The 27,732-nt window shown below is 38.3% G+C and overlaps 1 protein-coding gene across 1 annotated transcript in view; it reads right to left on the reverse strand.

Moving 5' to 3' along the window:
• znf804b (zinc finger protein 804B) overlaps positions 1-25,799 on the reverse strand; it is a 42,076-nt gene extending 16,277 nt beyond the window's left edge. The window contains exon 1 of the mRNA XM_077598080.1: positions 24,997-25,799. Coding sequence (XP_077454206.1) covers positions 24,997-25,149 — 153 coding nt within the window. The 5' untranslated portion in view covers positions 25,150-25,799. The remainder of the gene's footprint in view (positions 1-24,996) is intronic.
• Between the last annotated feature and the right edge of the window lie 1,933 nt (positions 25,800-27,732).

Genomic DNA, 27,732 nt, shown 5'->3' on the forward strand with positions numbered 1-27,732 from the left:
GATTGAATGTGTGTATTTGTCCTCTGTTTGGGTTTGCAGAACCAGTATTATTGCGTAATTATCTGTGGTCGCATGTTCATGAAAAAAGGAACACTGAAAGTCATAACTTTCTGTACTACTCCTAAACCTGATTACTCCTTTACTGTCACGCACCAACAGCTCGATATATGTATGCAAATACGTCACTTAGCACACGCTACTGCCTGCACAGTCTCAGACATCTGTCAGCCTGATTTGGAGACGGAAAAAAGCACAACTCATGGCCACGGGCTTGGATGATCTCAATGTGTTTCCAAGCTCGCCGCCACTTAGGTAGAGAAGTGCCATGTTTCCTTTTGGCTGCAGCCATGCTACAAATAGGAGGATTTATCAAGCAAAAGTGGAAGGATGTAATTTAATCTGTTGCAGCAAGAAAGTCACGCTTAAAGTGTTTTACACATGGCCCGTCTGCTTTTTCGGTTATGTGCGCATTGCAAACTAATGATATACAATGTATTCATGAAAAAGATCCCGCGAGAGACCTCTGGTTGTGCAGCAGATTGAGTGTGTGCAATGTAGAATGCATCTTCCTTTTCAACACCTTCATACATCTTCATTACCTTTGTGTATGCGCTCTCCTTTGCCGAAAAATACCAGTGGTAGATGCAAAACAGAAATGTCCGACTGCAATAAAGGTTTTCTTCTTCTACCCTCTATTAGTGAACTAATGACTCAGGGTGTGATCATGTACAAAGGTGAGTGGCAGCTTGAATACTAATTTGAGAGGAAATTAAAGTACATGGCAGCTTGAGTGGTTAGCACGTCGGCCTCACAGCTCTGGGGTCCTGGGTTCAAATCCAGGTCGCTCCACCTGTGTGGAGTTTGAATGTTCTCTTTGGGCTTGCGTGGGTTTTCTCTGGGCACTCTGGTTTCCTCCCACATTCCAAAGACATGCATGGTAGGCTGATTGGACACTCTAAATTGCCCCTAGGTATGAGTGTGAGAGTGAATGGTTGTCCGGCTCCTCATGCCCTGTGATTGGCTGGCCACCGATTCAGGGTGTCCCCAGCATCTGGCCCAAAGTCAGCTGGGTTGGGCTCCAGCACCCCCCGCGACCCTAGTGATTCATTAAAGCACATTGGCAGCATTAGCAAAGCTGAAACCATGATTTCTCACAATTCTACTTTTTACGAATTGCGATCAGGGCTGAAGTTAGGCCCTCGGGCAAACTTGCACAAAAAAAGGAAAAAAAATACGAAACAAAGTTCTACATGCATAATATATCCGTGACAACATGGGATTTATCTGATTCTCTCTGTTCTAATATAGTAAAATCTAGTGACAAAAGAATGATCGAGAATGGTGGAATAAATTCATGTATGCATTTTTTTTTCAAACTGCTTTAGTTGTGACTATTTTTTACTTTGTTTCTAAAGAATAGGAAACATGCTGAAGTCAACATACTGCAGTTAAACCTGAAAGTAAAAAAGCACAGTTTTACTTAAAAATTATGTCCAATCTGATGTGGAAGCTCTGTTTTCCATATCTTTCTCCTCTACTACACCTGAATCAAATGATCAACTCATCAGCAAGCTGTCTAGAAGCTTCACACCAATCCCGCTGATTTGATTCAGGTGTGTTGCTGGAAGGAGACATGGAAAAAAGTCTGGATAGGGGCTCTCGAGGACCAGACTTGGCCACCCCTGAAATAGACAGACATGGGTTGACGAGACAATCAGAAACACCTGGGTCACACAAAAGGCGGCAAGAAACAGATGCACTAGGGGCGGGGAAACAACAGGTGAACTCAATGGGCAATCACAGGAACAGGTCACACAGGTGAAAAAAAACATAACAATAATAAAAAATAACTAATATAACAGTAGTACCTTTGTAAACAAAACATTTAATGACATTGAAAATTAAACATTAACAAAAGCGAAGGTTGATTAAAAAATATCATACGCAAGAGTCCTAAGAAACAGGGCATGCACATTAGTACACAGTCCTATCAGTTATTATGTTATTAGTATTGTGTTTAAAGTGCTGCTTTTGCTTAGTCAAACATCAAATGCATCTGGAAGTTGAGCTTGTATTCTTCTCATTTTTTGTGATGCTCCACTGACATTCATGTGATTTCAAATATCTTAACGCGTTTAGTATACTAGCCAAAAACATCTCCTAGCCAGAGGTTCAAAAGCTTGCTAAACCTCCACATGCAAAATTTGAATCTGAATTTCTCAGCAAAAATTACTATACTACAGCACCATTACATTTTCCAGAATGATGCCGTTTTTTTTTTTACCAAATCAAGAACTGTATTCAATTATTAATAATTGACGTTTGATAGAAGGGACATTTTCCTCTTCTGAGCTGCAAGGATAAACATCTTTGGCAAATATATTAAATTTTCAACTATTAGTCTGGAACTTTTCTCTTTGTCAAATTGATTTTTATTATGTCAGGACCACGATGCAAGCACTACGCAGGATGTCAATTCATTATTGATCAAGGGAGAGACAATTCCGATTCTTTTTAACTATAGCAACCAATAAGAAAGTTGCCATTTGTCTGTTGAAATCAAAGCCGGTATTAAAGGGTAGAAGTAGTTCAAAATGATTGAAAGGCTGATGACCTTTAGGACAAGTGAAAAACAATAAAACGCCCTAAAATTTAGGATTATAACCTAATGGGAAGTGACTGGAATTAGGATTTGGAAAATATGTATAATATGATTTATGCCATTGACAGGCATCCGTTGAAGCACAAAACCAACCTATTTGTACATATAAGCACATTTGACACTAAAAAGAAAAACCTTAACTCAAAGAAATCATGTTTAAATAACCAAATTTGCTTTTTAAAAAGCTATTTAAAAATTAGGCCTTAAACGAATTAGATTCTGAACGTGTTAGAATTCGGGTAATTATAAAATGATAAAATAGTATTTCAATCCAAAAACATTTACAGCATAGTGTGGGGAATAAAAACATAAAACATCACCCCTTGTATATTTACCTGAAATTATTCAGACCTTTTTAATTTACAATGCCTGCGTTTTTTTGTAATTTGAAATTAACTGGATATGCTTAACTTAACAGAGTTTATGTGGGAGGCAATCAAGGAAAGAATTAGTCATTAAACTGTAACAGTGATCTCATTCATCTGGATGTCATATTTTTCCTCTCCCAAATGCTTTTTTAAATACAATATAACATCAAAAGCCCCTGTATTTACAAGCGGCTTTCAAATTGTGTCAAAAGGTAAATTAATACTAGATGACGTTTGTTTAATTCTGACAACTCCTTAATTGCTTGTCTGTCTTGTCGTAACAATTGAGCATGAAATTTATGTGTTCATCAAGTCCAATTAGACATTTAATTATCTTAATCCATAATTAGCATCCAAGCCTGGACTCAGCAATGATGAGAAACAATTCCATTTACTCTGGCAAATTTCTTTGCTCTCCTAATCTATTTCTATTTTCTATCTGCCTCTGTCAGACACTTGTTATGTATATTTAGAGGTTTGATTTTTTTTAAGGAGAGGGTGTCCTATAGAGTTAATGACACATTTGCTACTGTAATGACCTAAAGATCTTCATTCGACAAAGTCACACGCACACACACAGTGTGCCAAACAAGACAGCAGAGCGATAATGAGCTGATATTTACAACCCTAATGCATCTTCCTCGACTGCCTTTATTATGCCCCCATGGCCAATACCCCCTAGTTATTTATTTGACGGATGTGTGAGTATCTGCATGCCCTCAACTGAAAATGTCTTTGTCTAGTCTCTGTGCTTCGGTCTGATACTGTTTTACATGTTTCCAAAAGGTTGACATTCTGTACAGTCTAAACTGGTACACAAGGACAATGGGATATTGTTCTAAACTACCTTGTCTCTTAACAAACTGGATTTGGCAGAAAATGTCAATCAAATGCCTTTATTGTCATCATACACAGCTGCGTATAACGAAATTGGTGGTGCTACTCCACAAAGTGCGTTTTCCCAGTAAAAAGAAAAACATAAATAAGAAATAAAAATAGAAAAAGTCACATCCTGGCAAGGTAAATTCTAAAATATTGCACAATCTACATTGTTATTGCACACCCCGAAGGATGACCAAATGAAGGATTCCTCTTTATAGTATATCGACCAGGGGTGGTGAACAAGTTAGACTCAAAGAGCAAAAATTTCAAACTGTGAGGGTCTAAAATTACTCAGTAATGCCTCAGGGAGTAGTTCTACTTGTACTAGTAGTTGGTTAAATGCCACAGTACAGTTCAACTGCGTTGACCTTTTTAGTAAAATAGGCTTTCTTATTTAATTTTTAATTTTTTTTAGGTACATTTCAATTTAATTTGTATTTGTTGCCAGACAATTGCAGGGCACAGGGAGACAAACAACCATTCATGTTCAGATTTATACCTAGGAACAATTTAGAATGTTCAATCAGCTTAAACCTATGTTCTTGGGAAGTGGGAAGGGGAGGACATGCAAACTCCACAAAGGAAGGTCTGATTGAACTGTCTATCTCAGAAATGTAAGGCAGTTGTCCTAACAACTCATCCATCGTGCTGCCAACAGCAAGACTATTTTGTAAAAAATCTTGGAAACTATGCATTATGCTACAACGAAAAAGTAGGTATGGCACTTAAATCCCACTCCTCATTATGTGTGCATTTAGGAAAACTTTGAATCGCTTATAGAGGTTTCGTAATGTTTTCTGTGTCCCAATGTCTATTGTTGTGGATTTTGTACCACCCACAGTGTGTAAGGCAGGGGTATCAGACTCGGGTTGGTTCGCGGGCCGCGTTAACATCAACTCAATTTCATGTGGGCCGGACCATTTTAGATATAATATTTAGATTTTTTTAAATAAATGGATTAAAAGAACTGAATTAAAAGCCCTGAATATTCAGTTTTTTATAGATCTAAGACAATGTTTATTTTAGCCTTTTTTTATATATTTTTAGATTTTACAAAATGATTTTTCAACTAAAAACACAGAAAAAAATGATTAAAAAATTACAATTATTGATTTGAAAGGGGGAAAATCATGAAATTGAATTTACATCTGTACTCTTCATTTTAATTTGATCCTAAAACAGAAAGTTGGCACTCATGATTTACTTTCCCGGGCCACACAAAACGATGCGGCGGGCCAGATTTCGCCCCCGGGCCGCCATTTTGACATATGTGGTGTAAGGGATCATACACAAGACTCTCACAAGAACTCAGACAAATGCCTGTCAGTTACATATTAACACTTTAGCAATGGTTAGATGCCAGAAAGAGGTTTTTCCTCATGTTTTTAAATATTGATGAAAAATAGGAGATGGTAATAGTTGGGAACAATAAAGAAGCACAGGCTTACAAGACGTGTTTATGGATTCTTATTTCTGTGCAATTGAATCAATTCTAACGCAATGCAACAGGATGTCATTTTTTTGCTGGTGGGTAATTGCTGTTCTTGTTCAAGTGCAGAACAATACATTTTGGCACGGCAAGAATAATAGAAAAAAATACATTTCTAGCTTATGTCCTTGTCTCACAGGTTTCAGCAGCCAAGGTGAAAGATGTAGTGAAACTAAATAAAATTTTGAAGCTCAGCGAAAGCGATAAATGTTCCACTTGCATAAATTCAGCCAGATCGTTTCTTGGGGCTGTTTGTACAAAAACCGTACAGTACACAAGCAAAAAAAAAAAAACCTCACGGTGACAGTTTCTTTTTTCTGTCATAGATAAACAAATAATCCAAATGTCGCTCAGGAGCACATCTCGACTCATTTTAAAAACTGATTCAATGGCTCTATATTAACCAAAGTTGTAATGTCACTCAAGTCTTATGTTTGCACTTCTCTTCCTTTTTGCTTTTGTTGTTTCTTGCCAGACTTACAGAAAAACACTGTGCTTCTTCCTGACCTTAGAGATGGAATACATGCATGAAACAAATTGTATAAATAAATTATGAGCATATTATATTTGCTAATGCACAGTGTGCCCTTTGTAGCCGAGTGAGCCTTCCAAAACTTTTCATCTGAGTCCTCTGGCAAGAATACGGAATTTCATGTTGCAGGATTTTCCATTGTTTTTGCTTGGCAAAGCTACAATAAAAATTGAAATCACACTAAACCTCTGAACTACCGAAAGCATAGATGAATAGTAAGTATTCTATTACCAAACACCTTAATTATACATTTCCAAAAGCCTTTGCTTTCTAACATCCTTCAATTTGACAAGTATACATTTTTCTGAATTACTTAAGCATTTCACCTTAAATCAAAGATTTATTTATATTTCAAAAAGTTCTACGGTGTGAAAATGAAACCGGAGTACCCAAAGGAAACCCACGCAGGCCCGGGGAGAGCATGCAAACTCCACATCGGTGGACGTGACCTGGATTTGAACCCAGGACCCCATATATATATATATCAGTGGCGGTCGGTTCATTTTCTCGTAGCGCCTTCAACCTATCAATCCAACCCTCAAAAACTATTTTATGGCCATAAAACCTCTACTGCAGCTAGAGCTGCGACACATAAAAATATATATATATATGTATATATATATATATATATATATATATATATATATATATATATATATATATATATATCGAATCTTTCTAAAGTCTCGAAATTGTGCTTTTCATCAGGAGTGAACGAGGAGAAAATAATTGATCCTTTTCTTTTTTTAATGCTGGGCTGCAGGCTAAATCATAAATCATTGATAAGTCCCATGGCCCTCACCAAAAAGATCTCTCATTTGCAAAAACATTTAATTCCCTGTCCATCAAAATGTAAATCCCAAGAGCCTTTCTTGTGTTTCTTGGATCTATTCCCCCATTCCCCATCTATCTGAACAACCCCTTTATCTCCCTTATACAGGTATCTTCAATATGTAGTGTAGGTTATCATTGATCAGGTGTTATGTACCAAATCTGTGTGTGGGAAATGCAAAGAAGACATGGTTCATAAGTGGGAGTGTGTATCCACTTTTATTTCTGCAAAGCAAGAATTCAAATTCCTAAAATACCCCAAACTGTGGTCTGCGATTTTTACTGTATATTAATCATTTTCTCCCTCCACTTGTTCACTGCGCTCTTTAGGGACTCGTATTTGTTTCTCTGAAAGGCAATTTTTGCTTTTTGTTGCTCTTCTTTGAGCATATTAAAGCGAACACTATAAAAGCAATTATAGGAAGACAAAAGACAGCGAGTGTAAAGGATGCAGCCGTGAGCTTGTCTCTTGGTCTCTCAGACAGAATACGTATACTGTAATTATGCTCAGCATGGAGTTTGTTTCTGCTATCCTTTTTCCCCAGATGCTCCCTCCATAGCTCATCTGAGGCACAGAAGTCAATTTCTACTTGAAAGTGTAGAAACTTTTTGATAGCTAACTAGCTCAGATTTGGTATTTTTGCACACTTTTGCGGATGCGGATCTAGGAATTGGGACCAGTGACCAAAATCCTGGTAAACTTTTCAAGTTGAAACTAACAAAAGACTTATAAATAGTCATCCATTTTTTTTCCTCCTTTCACATGTCCTGGAAAAAAAACAACCACAAAAGGTGTCAAATCAGAGCAGCCCCAATTTGTAACAGGTATCTGGACTGCCAAAGCACAGAATAGTTGCAGTCAATCAAAAGGTGCTGCTTTTTAGGTGCGAACATAGCTGCTTGATTTGCGAAAATAGCACCCAATATCTTTCTATATAATATTTTTTTTTAGTTCCAGCTCCATCTTAATATCCAATATTTTGCAAGGTGGCCGTTTGTTGACTTTATTTTTTCTTTGTATGGGTTTTGGCAGTAATTTTCTGTTCAGTGTCCTTCATTTCTCAAGTGTAAAATGTCACCTCAAACAGTAAGAGCTTTTTGGCAAATGACAGAAATTAAAGGACTTGTTCTTGATATTTGCACAAATGTCATATTTTGAAAAGTTTCCATTTGTGAATCTGTATTCTCTGACGCACACTATCTCTCTTTTGCTGATAGGCAGCCACAGAGAAAATTGCCTCCATGTCTACTAACATGATCAAACTGGGACTTAAATCTGACATCTGAGAATGATGACAGAAATGAAAAAGGAAGACAAGTTAATAAGATGAAGGTAATCAGTGTTGGAGGCAAAGGAGATTTGGAAAACAAGATTAATGCGATTTAGAGATTACATGCAACATTCTTAACACTCAGCTAAATCGCGCCAACTCAGGAACTTTTGGAAAGGAAGCGAGGGGGCTGAGCTCATTTGAAAAGGGTGACCGAGGACAGTTGCTGAGGTTCATGTATCGAGGAATCATGCATCTTTTATAACACCCTTCTACGAAGCCTTTTAATCATAGTGTCACACTTGGTTCATTTATATTTGGTTATTTACTCCCCCTTGAAACAGTACTTGAGGTGTAAAATACCACACTTGCATATATGAATGGACAAATCCTATTTATATTAAATGCTAATAAGAAGACAGACAATAACATGGCATGCTCAATAATTGATTAAGTTTTGCTATTCACTGGATATTAATGTTCGTGTGGGGGTGTGTAACTTTCTCCGTGGGGTCCATTTGTGCTTTAACGAAAGTGGCGAGTGGGTTTCGTGAGACTGAGCAATCTTTCCTTTAGCAATTCTGCAAAGTGTGTGCGGATGGATAATGATACCACAGAAGCGAATGCTGAAAAGAAATGTTCCCTTGTGCTTTCACTCATATAGGACACACACACACGCTCACAAAGCCACTGCACATGCTCTGCGATGCACAACAGTCCAACTTTGTTAGAGCCTGTGCTCAGAGATTGAAGCAGTTAAGACCTTGTGCTGGCTCAAGGACTAAAATCCCACCAAGAATCGCTCATCAGCTCTCTCTCTCTCTCTTTCCTCCTTCTTTCTTTCCCTCTCTCTCTTGCTGCATCTCGCTACAGTCCCCAACTTCTATCCAGTACTGTGTATGACTGCATTAGTATGTATGGCCGTGTAGCTCTGGGTTTAGAGGTTTATGTCTCCTAATAGTTGAAGATTTGACACCCACAAGCAGCTGTAAAAAATCCCCTCCTGTCGGAGTATTCATCCCCCATTTTAAGAGAGGTTTCTCTTGCTGGGGAAAGCAATCACTTGTGACTTTCTTCTTTACTCTGTGATATTTGCCCTTGTATCAATCTGCGTCTTTATCCTTCTTTTCTTTTCAGAGTGATTGGATTAAGACAAAAAGAAAAACAGAGCAGGAGGTGGGTAAGAACTGATTAAGTACTGGTATGTGAGAGGACATTAAGCTATATGGAAATATTTCGCGAGGGAAGTACTTAATGGATAAGTAAGGCTGACTGTGTATGGCCCTTTCGTATTTATTTTCGCAGACGACGGGTGAGAAGCTGGAAGAAGCGAGCTGTTGGGTTGTGGAACACTTTAATCAAGGGGCAAGCAATCCTGCATGTCTCACTCAGTCATCCTTTATTGATGCCTGCCTCAGCTAGGCTGATGAATCATTAAGCCACTCATCAGGCATGGGAATTTGCCTGCTCTTCGGCCAACGGCTTACATTTACATAAATGACGTGCTGTCATTTTTTTTGCATACACACAAAGAATAATTTGACTTTTTTCGGGACTTTTCGCCACTGGGATTGGTTGTTCCTTTTAGCTCTACCAACTTATTAACCTTTTGTCACAACTAAGTAGGATAAGACAAGTTGGTTCAGAACAGGACGCCAGTGTTGCTTATTGTCGATCACAGTGGGATTTTGCACATCCATGAATCCCATTCACAAACATGTGCATAACTGACTAACATAAGCACAGAAAAAGAGCGAGCGAGGAGAAATGTCAGGGATGTAAAATAAGTAGCAAAGAGAAGCAGTTCCAGTTCCAGTATGTGGTTATGGCTTGCCTGTGGGTTGATGGCAGAGGAAAAGTGGAGGAAGTAATGAATACCCATGAAATGATGACACTCACGCGCAAACACATTTATTCTCAAGTGTGGGGTTTCCCTTTCAATTCGTCTCCTCTCCACCTGCCTTCCCATTTTAGTGTTATGACTAATCCCAAGAGTACTCCTCTCAGTATGCACCGGTGCACTGCAGCAACATATTTAAACACAATCGAGCCAGAGTGACATATGCAAACAGACAGAAAGAGCAGGCTCCCTGCCCATATGAAGAAGGAAGCCAAGTCTTGGTGGCTGCTTGCTGGGGGCGACGTGCGGACCACTGAAGCTGCTGTTCCTCCTGTGCACAGCAAACACTAGCTCTGCTTAGAGCTAAGAAGAGTGCCTGGCATCTTCAATTTGCAATAAGACAAAAGAAAAAATCCTGCCACGGCTCATGATAATTGCAGAGGATTGTTGACTCTATTGTAGCTCATGTAAAAGGCTGGTTGTGACAATCAGAATGAGTGATTAGAGCCGCTAGAGAATATGACAAAATGAGGGAACATTCCTTTTCATGCACCCAACATCAGGAGTGTACTATAGGCCATGTCATGATATACAGGTTTGTTAGACTGGGTACATGCATGACAAAGTGCCAATCAACAAAAAAACGCTTAAAAACAGTTGGTAACAGGATTAGCAACCACATAGCTAAAACTCGGATGTCGACTCTTTAATATTTATTGGAGATTTATCCTAATACTGCTGAGTTACTAATTATACAACACTAACATTACTCGCAGAGTTACCTTACCCTATCAACCTCCTTCTTAACCTCCAGTACAATGATATTTTACAGCATGAACTTTTTGTATCACAATTCCCTCTTTTTTCCCCCATTTTTTTCTTTCTCTGTCTTTTTAAACCATTCTTGTCCAGTTGCATTCTCTGAATTAAACAACACAAAACAATATTATCAACCACAACAGAAAACTAAACTCCCTTGTGGCACATTAAAACTCTTCCAGCCTTTAAAGACTCTCAAATGTACCATTATCTGTTTCATAGTAGATGGACAGGAAAAAAAAATGTATACAGCATTAGTGATTTTTTTCAATTAAAAGAAATTGGGGAAGTGATTATTGCAAGTTGCTTACTTTTGGACCCTCCACAGATTTCAACAATTAAAAGTGTATATATTGTTCTACATCCCCTCTCTAAGACCTTATCTTATAGGGGTGTGTCGCATTATAATCAAAGGACCTAAATTCCCTAAACTCTGTGACCCTGGCAGGGTCTATCATGACAAACAGGTTCCACACAGTACGCCCGAAGGAGCTCCAATGATAAGGGTTGATGTTACCATGAAGAATGACTCAAAGAAATCCCGGTCAGCCATCAAGTCTCTAAGGAGGAGGAAGCAGTGCACCATCAACACTGTGTTTATGGGCAATATGGCAGTGCTGACTTCAATTTAGAACACTCTGAGTGAGTGTGCCATCAAATTCCAAGACTTACTTAATTTCACCAACATGGCTACCCATGAGGCAGCAAAGTCTATTGACTTTGATGTGAGCTTTCAAATCTCTGAGGCTGGAGTGGTTAAAAAGCTTCTCGGTGGTAGGACCGAGGGCCCATAGGTTCCAGCCAGAGCTGCCAAATGTACTGGATATGAACCGTGTATCTTTGTTTACATGCCTCTACAGCAGAGGTTGGAAAACCGGTCCTCAAGGACCGCGATGGGTGCAGGTTTTTGTTCCAACCGATCCAGCACAGAGAGTTTAACCAATGAGATTTCTGCAGAAAACAAGAAGCACCTGACTGCAATCCTCCGATTGCACTTGTAGGACACCAGATTGGTGAAAAGGTGCCCTCTCTAAGGGTTGGAATGAAAACCCGCACCCACTGCGGAGCTTTGTGGAAAAGGTTGCCCACCCCTGCTCTACGACATCATGTCGACATCGGGACCAGTGATTCTGGATTGGTATTTCAAATTAATATCAAATTGTGGGAAAAGAAAATCCTGAAGAATTTACTTTTTGCACCATCATGACAAATGAAAGTAGTCCATTTTCATTCTGCAGCTCACACCTTCAGATATTTTTTTTCATGGACTGACTATTTTAAGGGTATAAGCCGCATTTGGAATATGCATGCCATATTTTGAAAAATTATTCCGCTTCTTTTTCGATGTGCTTTTGAACTACAGCATCCCACATTAGTGTCGTGCTACATCCAGCGGCGCAAAAGCTCCATGGCAAAACCATTCAGTGCATAGCGAAGAAACGCTATACACATGAAAGTCTTGATCTTATGTCATCAGTTTTTAGGGAGGTGAGACTTATAGGCAAAGAAACCTCTTTGATCTGCAAATGCAAAATGCCCATACATCTTTTTTAGCCAGTTATGTTCCTTAAACTGCACTCCATGTGTGTCTATACATGTGTGCAAGCACAAGTGAGAAAAAAAAATCAGATTCAATGAACAGACTAAGGATGAAACCCAATTTACTTGATTCACCGGGAGCCCCTTGGCCTCTTTTAGACCGGGAGTCTTTTGTCTGATTGTGCTCAACAAGAGGGTCCTGGTTCAAAGTGTCTCCCCCTCTCTGTGAATCATCCGTAGTCCAGATAATTATTTTGTCGGGGCTGGTCTTAGCATAGGCTGCATGTCAGCTGTGAAAATGCACACTCGGACTACATTTAAATTCATATATACAAACATCTTGAACACAGTCTCTCGGAAGTACACATAGAGGCTAATGTATTCCCAAATCCATTCCTATACACTATATTCATTTTGTGGCATGAATCTGGGAAGAATACATTTAGGGAAAAATGAAAATTATTGAATAGCAAATTGCTTTCCATAGCACGCCTCACCAATATTTATTGCGTTTCTATCACACAAAACGCACACCAACTCCAAATCTAGGCTTGCTGTACACACACACACACACATACGCACGCACACACCCACACACACACACATACGCACACACACGCCTAAGAGGCAAAGGTTGAACTTCTGAAAAATGAATTTGCTGGAGAAATGAGAAGAGAAATAGAGAAATGTGAAATGTCTGGAAGAAGGACATGGTCGCCATCCTGCTTCATGGATCTGCTCTAAAAATAGCGTACAGAGATAGGAAATTGGGATTTCCTACGAATGTTGTCTAAGTGATCCTTAAGAGATTTATAGAAATAATCACTTTAATATTGAGAGTTGTTATACCTTGTTTAATCACTTTGACTCTTTGAACTTTTACTTTGCACAAAAAAGTTCTCATTCATTCTCTGTTTATATTCTGCATTGAGCTTTCTATGCTTGTTAAAAATAAACAATTCACATCGATCAATAGTATAGAGTATGCATAGTATAGCTCATCTTATTTTCTGAACCGCTTCATCCTCATTAATTGTAATTTTTTTAATCATTTTTATTCTGTTTTTAGTTCAAAAATCATTTTGTAAAATCTAAAAATATATTTAAAAAAAGCTAAAATAAACATTGTTTTAGATCTATAAAAAAAATAATATTCAGGGCTTTTAATCTAGTTCTTTTAATCCATTTATAAAAATAATATCTAAATATTATATCTAAAATGGTCCAGCCCGCGTGAAATCAAGTTGACGTTAACGCGGCCCACGGACCAACCCGAGTCTGACACCATTGATTAAGAGTGCTCAATCAGCCTACCATGCATGTTTTTGGAATGTGGGAGGAAACCGGAGTACCCAGAGGAAACCCACTCCGGCCCGGAGAGAACATGCAAACTCCACACAGGTGGACGCGACCTGGATTTGAACCCACGACCTCAGAGCTGTGAGGCTGACACGCTAACCGCTCGCTTCACTGGCCCACCTTGAATGGTATATTACGACGGAATTCAATTGAAGGTGCTCTAATTTGAACCAATTAGTTTATTCATAGATGTGTGTGTCTTCACATTATTCAAAAAGCAAGGTGCTTTTAATCTGTTGGTGACCCCTGAATTCTCCATAAGACATTCTGATTAGTACAAAACATACTGTGTCTCTATTTCACATACACGACATTGAGATTTTGTGTGTGTGTGTCTGTTTGATTTGGTTATTGAGTGCGTCAATCACTTTGATTCTGAGCTGCTCTTCCAGATGGCTTTCCAAGCACCTTTTAATTATCAAACACACGTTAATTGCAAAAGAGAGAGTTTGTTTGTATGTGCTGGTGCGACTCCAGGTAATTATCTGATGCTGCGATCACTAATGACCACACAAGCAAACATCTGTCCCAACCTAATGTATAAACTGAGAGGTAGGGCATCTGCTCTGTGTGCAGGTGTGCATGTTTCCAATCTTTTTCAGTGTTGTGGAACTGGCTTGGAAATCCCTGTGAGTGCAACAATTTCAATGAGATGAGATTTCTATGAGGGCTGAAGTGAGTAGTGATCATATTTATATATAAGTCACCTTACAAGAATTAGACTATTTCTTAATTAAAGTCATTAAAACATTATTAATGTTTCCCTCTTAAATGAAAAATAAATATATATACCTATATATATCATTTGAAATTTAAAATAAAAAAAATGCTGAGATGTTGAAAGTTATTTATCATCCTTTTAAAATCAATTAAATAGCCGTTACACAGAATAGTTTAACCAGCTTCTAAAGTTGTCAGGATGCATTAAAAATGCATTCATTAATTGAATAAAAAGGTTTTCCATCTAGTTGTGCCAGTAATTTAGCAAATTAATTTTTGGGGGGATATCATTATTGTTCTTGAATTTCTTTTTTACTTGCAACCCTAACATTTCAAGTTAAGTGCTACTGTGCTTCTAATGAAAAGATTGAGACTGGAGCCCTGGCAATCAATTAGTTTTTGGTGTAATAAGATGAAGTCATTATAGATTTATATTGGTTGTCAGACATAATGGCCCCCGAAGAACACCGTAATTATGATTTAGATCGCGACAAAGATGAGATTGACACCCCTGTTACAGTACATAAAGTGCACTTCTATGCCATCCACTGTGCTACAGATATAATGAACACTTGACAACAGCCCATGAAAAGGATATAGGTACTGGCAAATTCAGTTTTGATTAAATGTTCATATATTTGGAAAAAATTCTATTGCCTACTGCTACTGTGAAATGATTAGATGTGTTGTGCTCAACACATTCAAGTTGATGGAATGCCTTATGATGATCCCTGTGTTCCCAGCATCATTAATTCACACAAGACTTAAAGCATATGATAAATTTCTTCTGCAATTAAAACTAAATAACAGCAATAAAACAATAAAGTATATTCTCTCATAGCAACACAGGAGGGTTTCAGGGCAAAAGTCCAATGACCAAGAAGGGGTCCAAAATTAACGGCCTGGGGCGAAGGTGCCTTTTGAGTACTCATAAAACTTTTATATCTTTTTTTTTCACTTTACTTTTCTTATAAACTCCAACTTTTTGCCCCGCAGACTGACAATAAACTATATTCTCTTTTGCACACGGCTCACATATTATTTTAGGGAACAATTCCAAATGATGATCAGGCAAAAACAGGCCATCTGCATTTTAACGTACATTTAAAGATGCAACTTAGAACAGAAACTTGTTTTACCAAACTTGTTGTTTAAATTCTTGCAATGATTGGTAAACATTATGATTATTTGATTCCTGGTGATAAATCTTTGATGACAAGTTTATATCGTTAATATAAACGACATAGTTTTAAATGAGAAGATTTTTAGCTGGTAGTGTGCCTTGAGATTTTTCCAATGCAAAAAGTGTGCCACATCTCAAAAAAGGTTGGGAAAAACAGTGTTTATAGCGCACTGTGCCCTCTTTGTGGTAAGAGAAATAATTTATCAAAAGGTTTGAATGGTCTTTCGAAATGGTCTTTCAAGTCCTGAAGTTCAATGCATGTGTGTGCTCAGCAGTGAAAGGTCAAATTGATAAATGTGAGTGAGTCATTCATGAGTAAATTAAGTAAATAACATTTGTACATAAGCAAGGGTCACCCACAGCACAACAACACAAACACAAACTCTCCTTGCAATGTCGTTTTTTTGTTGTTGTTGTTGCGGTTTTTAAGTTTGTAAGAGCTGTCTCCATACTCAACTTAAGTTCTGCACCTAGGACTTAATCAAGACTTATTACTACTACTTATATTACTTATTTATTATGTTGACCACTTATTTATCTATTACTATTTGGTGATTATTTATTTATCATGACTATTTAGTGATTATTTATTTATCATTACTATTTTGTGATTATTTATTTATCATTACTATATATTGATTTTCCATGTCTTTGCTTGTTTGTTGTTGCGTCCATAGACTCAGCGAGTGGTGCAACTAGGTACTGAACGCCTCCAAAACCGTGGAACCTGGACTTCAGAGGGAACAAGCCCGCTTCACTCTGCTGACCTCACTTGGACTACTTATTTATTTGTCTGTCTGTTGTTATTTGTGCGCTCTGTGATGAAACCTTTAAATCTCATTATACTTGTATAATGACAATAAAAGCACTCTATTCAATCCAATCAATTCAATTCAATTGTAACCATGGAGAAGTTAAACACACGAGATAAAAGTTAAGCAAAAAAAAATCAAATCAAAGAAAACTCAGATTGAGTTTGGATAAGAAAACGGTGAAGCGCCATAAGTAAACATTACGTATTTCCTCGAGGGAACCATCCTGGCTATCAAGTGGAGGTTATTATGCTATGCCACGCTAATGAATTCATTAGCTAAATGAAATGTCAATAAAGAGCTTGAGAGAGTGTTAAAATCAATGCAGAGCCTCCCATTGGCTCCCTCCTCCGCTTTCACTTTGTCCCAGCTCACCCATCCGTCCCAATTATCTATACCTTTCTCCCCTTCACACACGCTCGCATACGCACATGGTCACATTGAGTGTGATGGAGGACATAAGTGGTGATTAGGAAGAACACTTTGCAATGGTCAGCAGAAATGGGTCAGTCATACTGAAGTATTCAGCCATACTAACTCCCAATGTTTAAAGCTTTTAGCTTGTAAAAGTGTGTGTGTCTGTTTCATTGTGATTGTGAGTGACTCCACCATTAGTGACCTTGATTCTATAAAGAACTTTCCAGTGTTCAAGAAAACAACTTAATACCTGCTTTTATTTCATTTCAACCTTGTGCAAACTCTTTAGGTTTAACCCTGAAGTGTTATCTACCTGAAAGCCACTGTGCTAAATACAAATCAGCAGCAGTAAACAAAGCCTTTGGTTATAAACTGACTTCAGGCTTGTTTTCCGTATATAATACATTGGACTGTATACGTCTGAACTGACCATGGTTAAGAGTTCTTTGTCTCACAATGGTAGGAATGTAGTTAGTGTATGGTACAGCAGGAAAAAACGAAACAAACATTCTAAAGTTGATACTGTATGTATGGAAATGGAAATGTAGTTGTGTGATGCGACACACGTAATATCCCACTGAATAAGACATACAGGGGGAGGGAGAAATTATATATGTCAGCACTTAGAGCAGAAGGTCATGGGTTTGAGGCTTTCTCCAGAGAAAAATCCAATAATGCTAACTAGTTGATAGAGGGATACAAATCTGCTTGTGGGTTACCACTGGGGTACCCTTGCGCAATGCACAGTTCCCATTCCATAGTTCTACTAATGTTTCAATGTTATCGTACCTATTTGCTGTGAATCTATTTGCACACCTGAATGTGTTTGATTTGGTTCAGTTTTGCAATTAATAAGAGTAGTAGGCAGTTGAAGCACCTCAAATTACCTCACAGTCCCCCGTTGCAAAGTTTTAATCGAAATAATATGTTCTTACTGCTTATAGACAAACATTCAAAAATCAATACCACTTCATGGGGGATTTCTTTTGCAATTACCTCATATTTTTATTTCAAAGGATTAATATCTCCAGGGTTACCAGTATTCTCTTTGACTTGAACTTTATATCATTTCAATACAATGACAAAGATTTATGGTTCGAGCATTTAGCAAAGCATCCAAATCTAATTGCCAGTGTCTCCTTAAAGTAATAACCTATACGCTGTACAGCATGTTCGTTTTCATTTATTTCTTTAGTTATTTTTATTCTGCAATTTTTTTAACAACAAAAAAAAAAAACATAATTGTTAGGGGAACATGTTTAAACACCATGTCATTTCCATAAACACTGTAAAGCTCCAGCTTGGAATCACATGGGTGTAAATGCATGTTCACACACATACGCACACAAATGCATGCACACTCACAGCCGCACACACACAACTGAAATATTGGCACTCATTCTGACACCAGGCACCGATTCATCTGTTTTCTGCAACGGCAGTTAAATATACATCAAAGCGGATATTCAGCTTAGTATGCACACACAAGTCTATATAATATTCTATTGAGGGAGCACTCTAAAAGGCACATGCACATGAATTCATTCACACTACCTCTGTCCTATTGTATTTATTTGGTCTCACCTCCTGTCCTCGATAAAAAGCATTAAAAGTGCCAACGAGTTTTTAAAGACTGACTCACTACTAACTTTTATGGTCAAAAGTGCTTAGGAGGACTACAGTTAAGGGATGTCCAAGAGAGACCTTCAAACATGAGATCAAAATCACTAACGACTGATGAAGTCATATCTCCTGTAGACTAGGGTATAAATAGTTTAGAGAATTCCATTATAGGTATGTTTTTTCTTTTAAATTATTTTTTCTTTGTCAGAAATGGTTTATTTCAGTAGTATATGTTTTAACTTGTGCGTTGTGATTGGCTGGCATAGATTCAGGTTGTATTTTAGTTTAAGATTATATTTCTCATTGTCAAGTGCAGGATAAAAAAAATCATAATAGGTAGTGTGTAGGAGGCACAGTGGCAAGTGGTTAGTGCAGGGGTAGGGAACCTATGGCTCGGGAGCCACATGTGGCTCTTTCGATGGATGCATCTGGCTCTTCGCTAACCTGTGAGCTAAAATATGGAACCCGCTGGTGACAGAACTGAGATACTACGTCCAGTGCTGCTTTAGTCTTCTTTTTTTGGCATTAGACTCTGCTAGAATGCATACTCTCATTGATTAGCAACTGCATAAGAATGTTGTCAAAAGTATTCTTTTTTTCCACTTTAAAAGTGGTGAAATCACTAAAATAAAAGACACCCATTTACATGTATTTTGACTTTTAAATTCGGAGTATGGCTCTCAAGGAATAACATTAGAAAATATGAATTGTTTATGGCTCTCTTCGTCAAAAAGGTTCCCGACCCCTGGGTTAGTGCATCTGTCACACAGTTCTGAGATTGAGGGTTCAAACCGGTACTCGGTCGTTTGGTCGCCGGTCTTTTGGTCGCCCGGAAGGTTATTGATAATTACCATTTAAATCGTTGCTCAAATTCCCTAAATACAAACTTCGAATTATTATTTAGTCATACTTAATGCCCTGTTAATTATTAGGCTAAAGAAAAGCTCCAAATTTCCCGTACTTTAATTGTGTTTTGTTGGAGAACTTGTTAAGACCCTGACTGACGTCCCTTCCTAAGGGGACAACTCATGTACATACAAACTCTTATACACTCACACGTCCGCTCAGTGAAACTGCCTAGGGCCATTGTTGGCTTTTATTGATGCGTAGACCGTGTTGTTTTACCTTGTTTTGTCGCCGGTCTTTTGGTCGCCCGTTGTTTGGGTCCGGGCGACCAAAAGACCGGCGACCAAAAGACGGCGACCAAAAGACCGGCGACCAAACGACCGCACGCGGTTCAAACCCGAGTGGGTTCCGATGGATTTTAGGATTTTTTAAAATTCTGTGTGGAGTTTGCATGTTCTTCCTGTGGCTGCGTGAGTTTTCTCTGGTTACTCCGGTTTCTTCCCACATGCCCAAAACATGCAAAAACATTACTTTGAAACCCATTAGTCGCCAACGGATGAACAACCATCAACATATTTTTAAGTATATTACAACAGTGCACTCTGCGAATAGTCCAAACATAACTGCTACTAGAGTTTTGAATGGTGCTGTAGTATAAGACTTATTATTTATAACATTGAGTGAGTCTAGTGGCCCTTTTAATTATTCTTTCACGAGATGTAAAAGGCACATGATAAACTGTTGTATCTACCGGCTTTCATTCATAACACGCACTATGGCACACACAGCAATTAAGGATCTTTCTGAATAAAATGAAACAAGGTCATCATCATTTAAACCTTCTAGAAATGTTTTTTTGCAATATTTCATTGGTGCTTTGACACATTTCTAATGTAAATTATATTCCTTAAAGTGAACATTGAAAAGTACTATTATTGTATCTCCTAAAATTGACCTTGTTTTCGTGCATGCTCTGTGAACAGTTATGATGAAACAAAAAACTTTCAGAACAAAAAGGAAACATACAAGAATCCAAAATGTCTTGGTAAAATCCGAATGAAGATTTAATATGGACAAAGGAAAATGTTCTAACCTTTTGTTGGATTGAACAAGAAACATTTTAGCTCAATTTGTTTGCGTCCTCTCCAGTAAGAAAAACAATCCTGTCTCATCTTGTCTAGAAAATGTCTTGCCAAGGAGGCTCCAATATTTCAGAAAACAGACAAGATATTATATCAGAACAACTTGACCACAGAACTGTTTATCCTTCTGACAGGGATATAAATTGAGTTGTGTCCAGACGGATGTGGGCAAATGTGGCTGCATGTATATTTGTCTGACCTTCATTGTCTGTTCTGACCTCCTCTTAGTCAGCTTTTATCTGACTTTCAAAGCTTTGCACACATAGATTTGTCTTCATCAGTGGAGACATGTCCTTATCTCCTCCGAGCCACAGCTTGGATAGAATTCCAAATGCACTGCGTGAAAACCTCTTCCACCTCATAACACTAAAGTGATACCTCACACTAAATAGATGCTTGATGCCTCATTACTCTGTGATAATCATCCATCCTGTTTGTTCTTCCTACTAAATTAAGTAAAGCATCCTCATGCCAGGAAGTTATTGCACAGCATTCTTCAATTACAATTCAAAGGTGGAACAGTCCACATTAAATACATAAATATTGTCTTTTACTGTTGTCTTTTGAACATTCATTACAAACGCGTCAATGCAGCAGAATCAGGAAATGATTCAGATGGCAAAAAAGCTATATATGAAAGTAAAAGATGGAAAAGAATATCTTATTTAGTTTGGAGAGAAAAAAAGTCAATTCAGGAACACTACTTCACATTGCATTTCCAGTCTTTGTAAACACATTTTCTTCCACAATGGAAAGTGTGTTGTGATAATGACTATGTTTGCAGCATTCAATCAATGTGCATTCTACACAGTAGAGCAGTGGTGGGCCGTCAGGGCCTGCAAGGCCTTCTCTGCTGAAAATATCTGAATCACAGACGGATTTTAATTATGTTTTGTCCATGAATTCTTATTAAATAATTCCAAATTGTCTGTCAGCTTCCTTTCATTGCTTTTCCCCTGGTTGCGCTGCTTCCAGGTGCGTGTTTTCATATTTAAGTATCTAACCAATCACATTTCAGCCATTATTTGTTGCCAGGGTCAGAAATCTGCCTTGAGGCCTTCACAATCAGTTCGGTAGGCTCTGCTAAATGAAACAAGCATCGATAAAACTGTTGCTTTTACCAAACTGATTTTGAGTTGGCGACACCAATGCATTTTCACTGGCGAAGTGATACGTCATCGCTTTCACAAACTATGATTGGCTAGTGAGAGTGGATTAATCAGAGTTAACAAACTATCTGTCGCGAGCTGCACAAGCAAATATATTCTTGTGTTGATTTAATAGCGCTTTTGTCAACTGGAATTTGACTCCAAATGGATTTGTTTGCAGATTTACTGTCAAAGCTATTTTCAAGACGGACTTTTCAAGAAAAGCTGGACATCATTAAGAAAGGTCGGCAGAACTAAATCGAATACAAACTTATGCCAAAAATGGGACAGGACAGGTTCGACTTTCAGCTTTAGCTCCGATGGCGATAGAAAAGAAGGAGGAAAGAAAGGAGGATGGATTTTGTGTACAGATAAAAAAGGATTTCTGGTGAGTAAAATATGGCTACATTCCTAAATAGTATTTCAATTGTACGATGTTATTATTGATGCTTTTATATGTGTCGCAGCTGTAGCTGCAGTAAAGGTTTTATAGTCATAAAATAGTTCTTGAGGGCTGGAATGATTCAGAAATAGCACTGAATTCACGTCAATATTAATTCCAGCACTGTCGTTAAATCACAATCTCGAAGTCATTGCATCTGTAACCCGTGCTCAAGAAAAAAAAAAAAGTATAGATACTACTACCATACTCCATCACAGGGTTTATCAATTACAGTGTTACATGCTGAATGCCTGTCAAGTCAGCACACAAGTAGTTGCTAATGTTCTTTTCCTTAAGATCGTGATCACAAACTTTGAAGTCCCATGAGCCAATCTTCTTTAAAATTTATAGCTATGCAGCATGAGCCAGTATCAATCGTTGCTTGGGGACACGATTTTTTTAATTCTTTTATTTAATTTTTCTTTTGCCCTTAGGTTACCAGAAAGCCTGTCGATGCCATGTGACAGCCTTTTTAGTGTGCTGAAGCAAATTCGTGCTTGTTTGAAAATAATTTGTGTTTGGGCAATTCTCTGATTATAATAATTATCAGCCTAAGTGCTGTTATATTATGCAGAATATATATTTTCTTCTTTTGATTCGGCATCACATTCAATTATTGTTAGCCCTCTTCTTTGAACTGTATGCCTGACCTCTATATATAATATACTACTACCATGTATAAGAACTTACAATGCATCCAGTTAAATTGCATTCATGTCGTGATCCATTTTTTTTTCTTTTTATAGCCCTTATCTCAGAGGAGCTAGAGCATATCGTAAATTAATTTGAGTGAGATGACGGGTACACTCATGACTGGACTCCAGCCAACCACATGGGCATATTGTGGTCACTATTACACTGGGCAATTGTGCTAACTGGACATGTTTAAAATGAAAACAATCAGAAAGATATTAGAATCTGCTAACTCTGTGTTGCTTGCTTGGTTTGCTATAGTATGTCAGATATCTAAAGAGATACTGCAACTGGCACAACACTTCGTAGTTTCAGCACATACTTTATTGATTCTATGTTCCAAGATATGAAGAAAAATAAATGGATATGCCTTCATAAATGATTAAGATATAATTGGCTGTTGCGTAATTGGTTAGAGGTGCAAAACAGAAGCGAGCGGAGGAAGAGATGAGGGCACGTAACAACAGACGGTCGGGACATCAAAAGAGCGACTGCAGAGGTGAAGGCAGACAGATGACACATAGAGTTAATACAGCGTGTCACATTTCGATATTTGAGAGTTGACATTTCGACACATGTAGGTTTGTAAAAAAAGATGTTTCATAATGTGATGGATTAACCATGTGTCAAGCATGGCAAATTTTAGGGGAAATAATGGCTGCCAGAATGCAAGACCAAGTTAGTTATATTGGGAACTGTGTCTAATATTTTGGTGATGTGAGTTGATGCCTCTTAATTTAATAATAGTAATAATTTCTCAAAATTCCAATACATTATATATAACAAGCAAAACAAAATACTATGGGGATACATTTGGTCAGTCTTTGCTGACATTATGTTAACTAAACTCCGCAGTCATTATCAGCCCAAATCCCAATCTTCCATCCATCTCGCAGTTAATAGAAATGTTAGAATAATGTGGTGGCATGTTCACCAGTTGCCTTCTTTAAAAAACAGTCACTTTTTAGTGTCACAATAGGACCATGTTGGCAATATTGAAGACATCGTAGCTTCCACATGTCAAAATAAAAGCATTTTAAAATCTGAAAAAAAAATGTTTTAGTTTGGGTAAATAAAGACTTTCAGGATTGATGAAGGATAGAACAAGTTAAACCGCTTGACTTCTTGCATTACCAAGAGCATTTTTCTCCTTATGGGAAGAGGCTCAGCTTCCAAAAGTAAGCAGGAAATCTTCTTGTTTTATTTTTTAGCTCCCTTGATCACTCAACATTAAGGCATATTCGAAGGTCATAATGTTAAGTCCAGATAACACATTTAGCAGAGTTCAAATGGTACTTTGAACATTGCCAATAAACTTCCTAAAGGTTGTATGATTGCCAGAGTTTGGTGTTGAAACAGATTCATTTAATTTCCACCATTTATTGGTCTATAATTCTTGAGCATCCATGTAAGGTACTCTGCGATGCCTGTGTGCGAAAAGTATTCTATTAGTAATGCTGTTTTGCTTTGTATTTCTTCACACTAAATTATCTTGGTCCAAATCATTAGTGTTCAACATTCACAACAAGAATAGTCTAATTTTTGGTGTTTTTCTGAAGAAAGAACTATTTTGGAAAGTGTTGTGAGAGTACACCAATGGCATGCCCCTCACCCAGAATGGTCTGCTTCTTTGGAAAAAAAAGTTCCCAGGTCTTCTGAACAACTTTTTTCTGCATCTCTGCCAAAGTCCCCACGTCCGCTTTGTTAGTGTGAGCCAGGACCAAACATGACAAAATAGTGATGACTCCAGCAACACAGAGTAACACGTACGGATGTTTACCAGCTGCCCATTTCTGCCAACTTTGCAACAAAATTCCTTTAAGTTCCTTTAGGTAAAACTCTGTCTTTTTTTTCACGCTAACAAATAGTGAAAAATGTATGCTATAAAACACGCTTTAATGCACACACACTGAAGAACCCAGTCACACAGCTTGTTTGACACCATGTGTGTTGGTTGAAAAGACCAATGGAAATGTGTAAAGATATGGAGTTTTTCCCGGACACACACAATGCAACACACATTCTATTAGTTAGTAACAAAACTCTAATTAGTGCAATTTACAACATAGCACCTCATCTCGACCCGAAAGCTATCTAATGCAATTCCATTTGTTTATTTCCCATAGCCTTGGGAGGAAAGGATTATCTTATAAGACAATGACTTCCTTCCTGAATACCCAACTGTGGCATTCTCGTTATTATTCCCTGCACAATAATACTAATAAAAAGAGGACGGTTCGCTCATCAACGATGTCATTAAATGTAGAATTGCCTGTGGAAATGAGACTTTAATACTACTTTGCTATGAGAAAGCATTTACAAAAAGCTCCAAGTGAACTGAGTACATAAAGATTAAAAAGATGAGAGTGGGTACCTACCGGTGACTCGCAAGCTCCTGCGGTGCACAGTGGCCCCCTGAAGACCCCTTTAACGCGTCGAAAGTGTCCGTTGCTGAGATGCGTGGAGCTGATCACCAGGTAGTAACAGGCGCCGCACGCCATCCCGCGGGACTCTCGGGGCTCGGGGCCCATTACGGCCACCTCTGTGTTGCCTCCGTGTGTCCTCCTAGAGTGTTTTAAAGTGGCCGCAGACCTACGAGGACGGACTAGGCTCCTCACAACCCCCCTCCACCCCCTACTCAGCTACTTACTCAGTCGCAAGCATGCACATGGAGAGTAAGGAAGAAGAACTCCGGGCACACATGTTCGATACTTGGGACCCAGCTAAGCCTCTGGAGTGCGCCGCATTTGGCATGCTGTCCTCGGTCAGGCTGAGATGAATGAATGCGCGCCTTTTTTGGAGGGGGCTCTGAGCTCACCCCCCACCTCTTTGCCCCTCATCCCTTCTTCCTCTCGGGTAGGTTCACTTGTGCAGCTCCTACTCCGCGCACGGAAAAATGTTGAAGAAGGAGGTGTGACACTCTGCTCTGCCTCTTGATGCTCTTTATTGATTGGCACCAGATTTAAGACGTCCCCGTGCTATGAAATAAATCCAGAGGTGCGCGGGGCGGTGGAGGCGTAAATCCATCGAAGATTCAACCGATCAAGACAGGCTGATGTGGATCAAATTCTTTCCCACGGAAGAAATATACATACTCTCTCTCGCTCTAACTCTCTCGCTCTAACTCTCTCTCTCTCTCCCTCCCTCTCTCTCTATTTCTCTCTCCCCCTTTTCTTCAGTTATCCCGTTTCAACATGATGTGTGGATGCAATGCTACTCAGTTTGTATATATATTACTTTACACACAGCTTTGAGTTTGTGCGAGTCAGTGTGTGTGTGTTGTTTACAATTTGAATGAGTCATATAATATAAATTCATTAAAGCTGGTTTTTAAGATGAGGGGCTTAAAAGTGAACGTGAGAGTGCTTTTACGGAGCTGTTCACAAACAGGGTGCTGAAATTAAAGGAGGCGCTGCCAAGCTAATAAAGGCACACATCTAAAATGTAAAAAAAAAAGTTAATGTAATTTTTTGTATCATTCTTTAGTTTTGGTCTTGTTAAAAGGAGCACATTTTAGAGCAGACCTGGGCACTCCGGTCCTGGAGGGCCACTGTGGGTGCAGGTTTTTGTTCCAACCGATCCAGCAGAGACAGTTTAACTAATTAGATTTCTACTGAAACAAGAAGCACCTGACTGCCATTCCTGATTGCACTTCTAAGATACCAGATTGGTGGAAAGGTTTCCTCTTATGGGTTGGAACGAAAACCTGCACCCACTGTGGCCCTTTGTGGAATTAATTGCCCATGTCTGTTTTAGAGGGTCGCCCAAGACAGTCATTTTATCTTACACAGCTCATACACTTCATTGTGTAAATGTGACACTTGGACACATCGAGAACAAATCACTCAATCATAAGTATTTACAAAAAAAAAACATTTTGGGAGGACAAAAAAGTCATGTAAATCATAAACAATATAAAGTTTGAATCAATTAAGAGTTATGTTACAGTATTGTTATGGCTTTGAATAATGATGGAAAAATTACAATTTCATACAATGAATATCAGCATATAGAGAGCTAGTAGTTATATTCTAAAACATTTTTAACCCCTGCATCCCTCAAAAACAGAGGAGGAAAATGGAGGGATTTCATGTCTCTAGTGACTTAACAATATGACTTTTCAAGTATATATTTTTAACCAAAACATTATGAGGTCTCAGGAGGGAGACAGCAGCTGCTGATCTCAGAATGTTATGTTCATGCTCATGGAAACTCATTAATTCATTCATCTTCCATATCGTGCATCCTCGAGAGGGTTGTGGGGGCTGCTGGAGCCTAACCCAGCTGACTTCAGGCAAAAGGCAGACTATGCCCTAGACTGGTCTCCAGTCAGTCATAGGGCACACAAAGTGACAAACGACCATCCGCACTCCCAATCACACCATCACCAGCGGGAATCCGAAGTCAGGCGAGTGACCCTCTACACCACTGCTCTGAAAACTGTTGATTATTTTCTCTTTGTACACCTCTTATGTAGTAATTAACCAAACTGCTATGGGCATAAAGTCAGAAAAAAATAAAGTAAGAAATATGTTATTAATTTTGGACTTCTCATCTTCATTTTAATGTATTATCTTCTAAAGACCATGTTTTCACACAGCTGTTATCTGGAATATCATTAGGTCTGGGCCCACTATGCATGATGTTGTGGCCAGAAAGATACAGTACAGCAGTACATATATGCATATATATTGGTGGAAGGCACTGGCATTATTTATTTTAATAATCAGCAGAAACAGGATCAGCCAGTCAGATAGTCTGTTAGACTTTGTGAATTGAAAATTTAATTAGTTTTGTTTATTGGTTAGCTTTATGGCATGATGAGTCAGTGTTTTTTTATTTGGACAGTAATTTTCACTCTATTAGAGATAAATTGATTCTTACATCACAATCACAGGGTACCTTTTGAAAGCTGTTTTTTTTTATTTAGATGCTAGGTAGACTACAATTTCACATAAAGGTGAATCAAATTGGTAAAGTTGACAATACCAAACATATTCATTTTCTCAACCACTTATCCTCATGAGTGTCGCGGGCAATGTTCCCTCTAATTTTTCGTTTGTCTGGGCAGAAAGACAACCTCCCTGAGCACACTGAGTACCTTGACAGGTATA

Source organism: Stigmatopora argus, chromosome 4 (genome assembly GCF_051989625.1).
Source record: "Stigmatopora argus isolate UIUO_Sarg chromosome 4, RoL_Sarg_1.0, whole genome shotgun sequence".
Classification (NCBI taxonomy): Eukaryota; Metazoa; Chordata; class Actinopteri; order Syngnathiformes; family Syngnathidae; genus Stigmatopora; species Stigmatopora argus.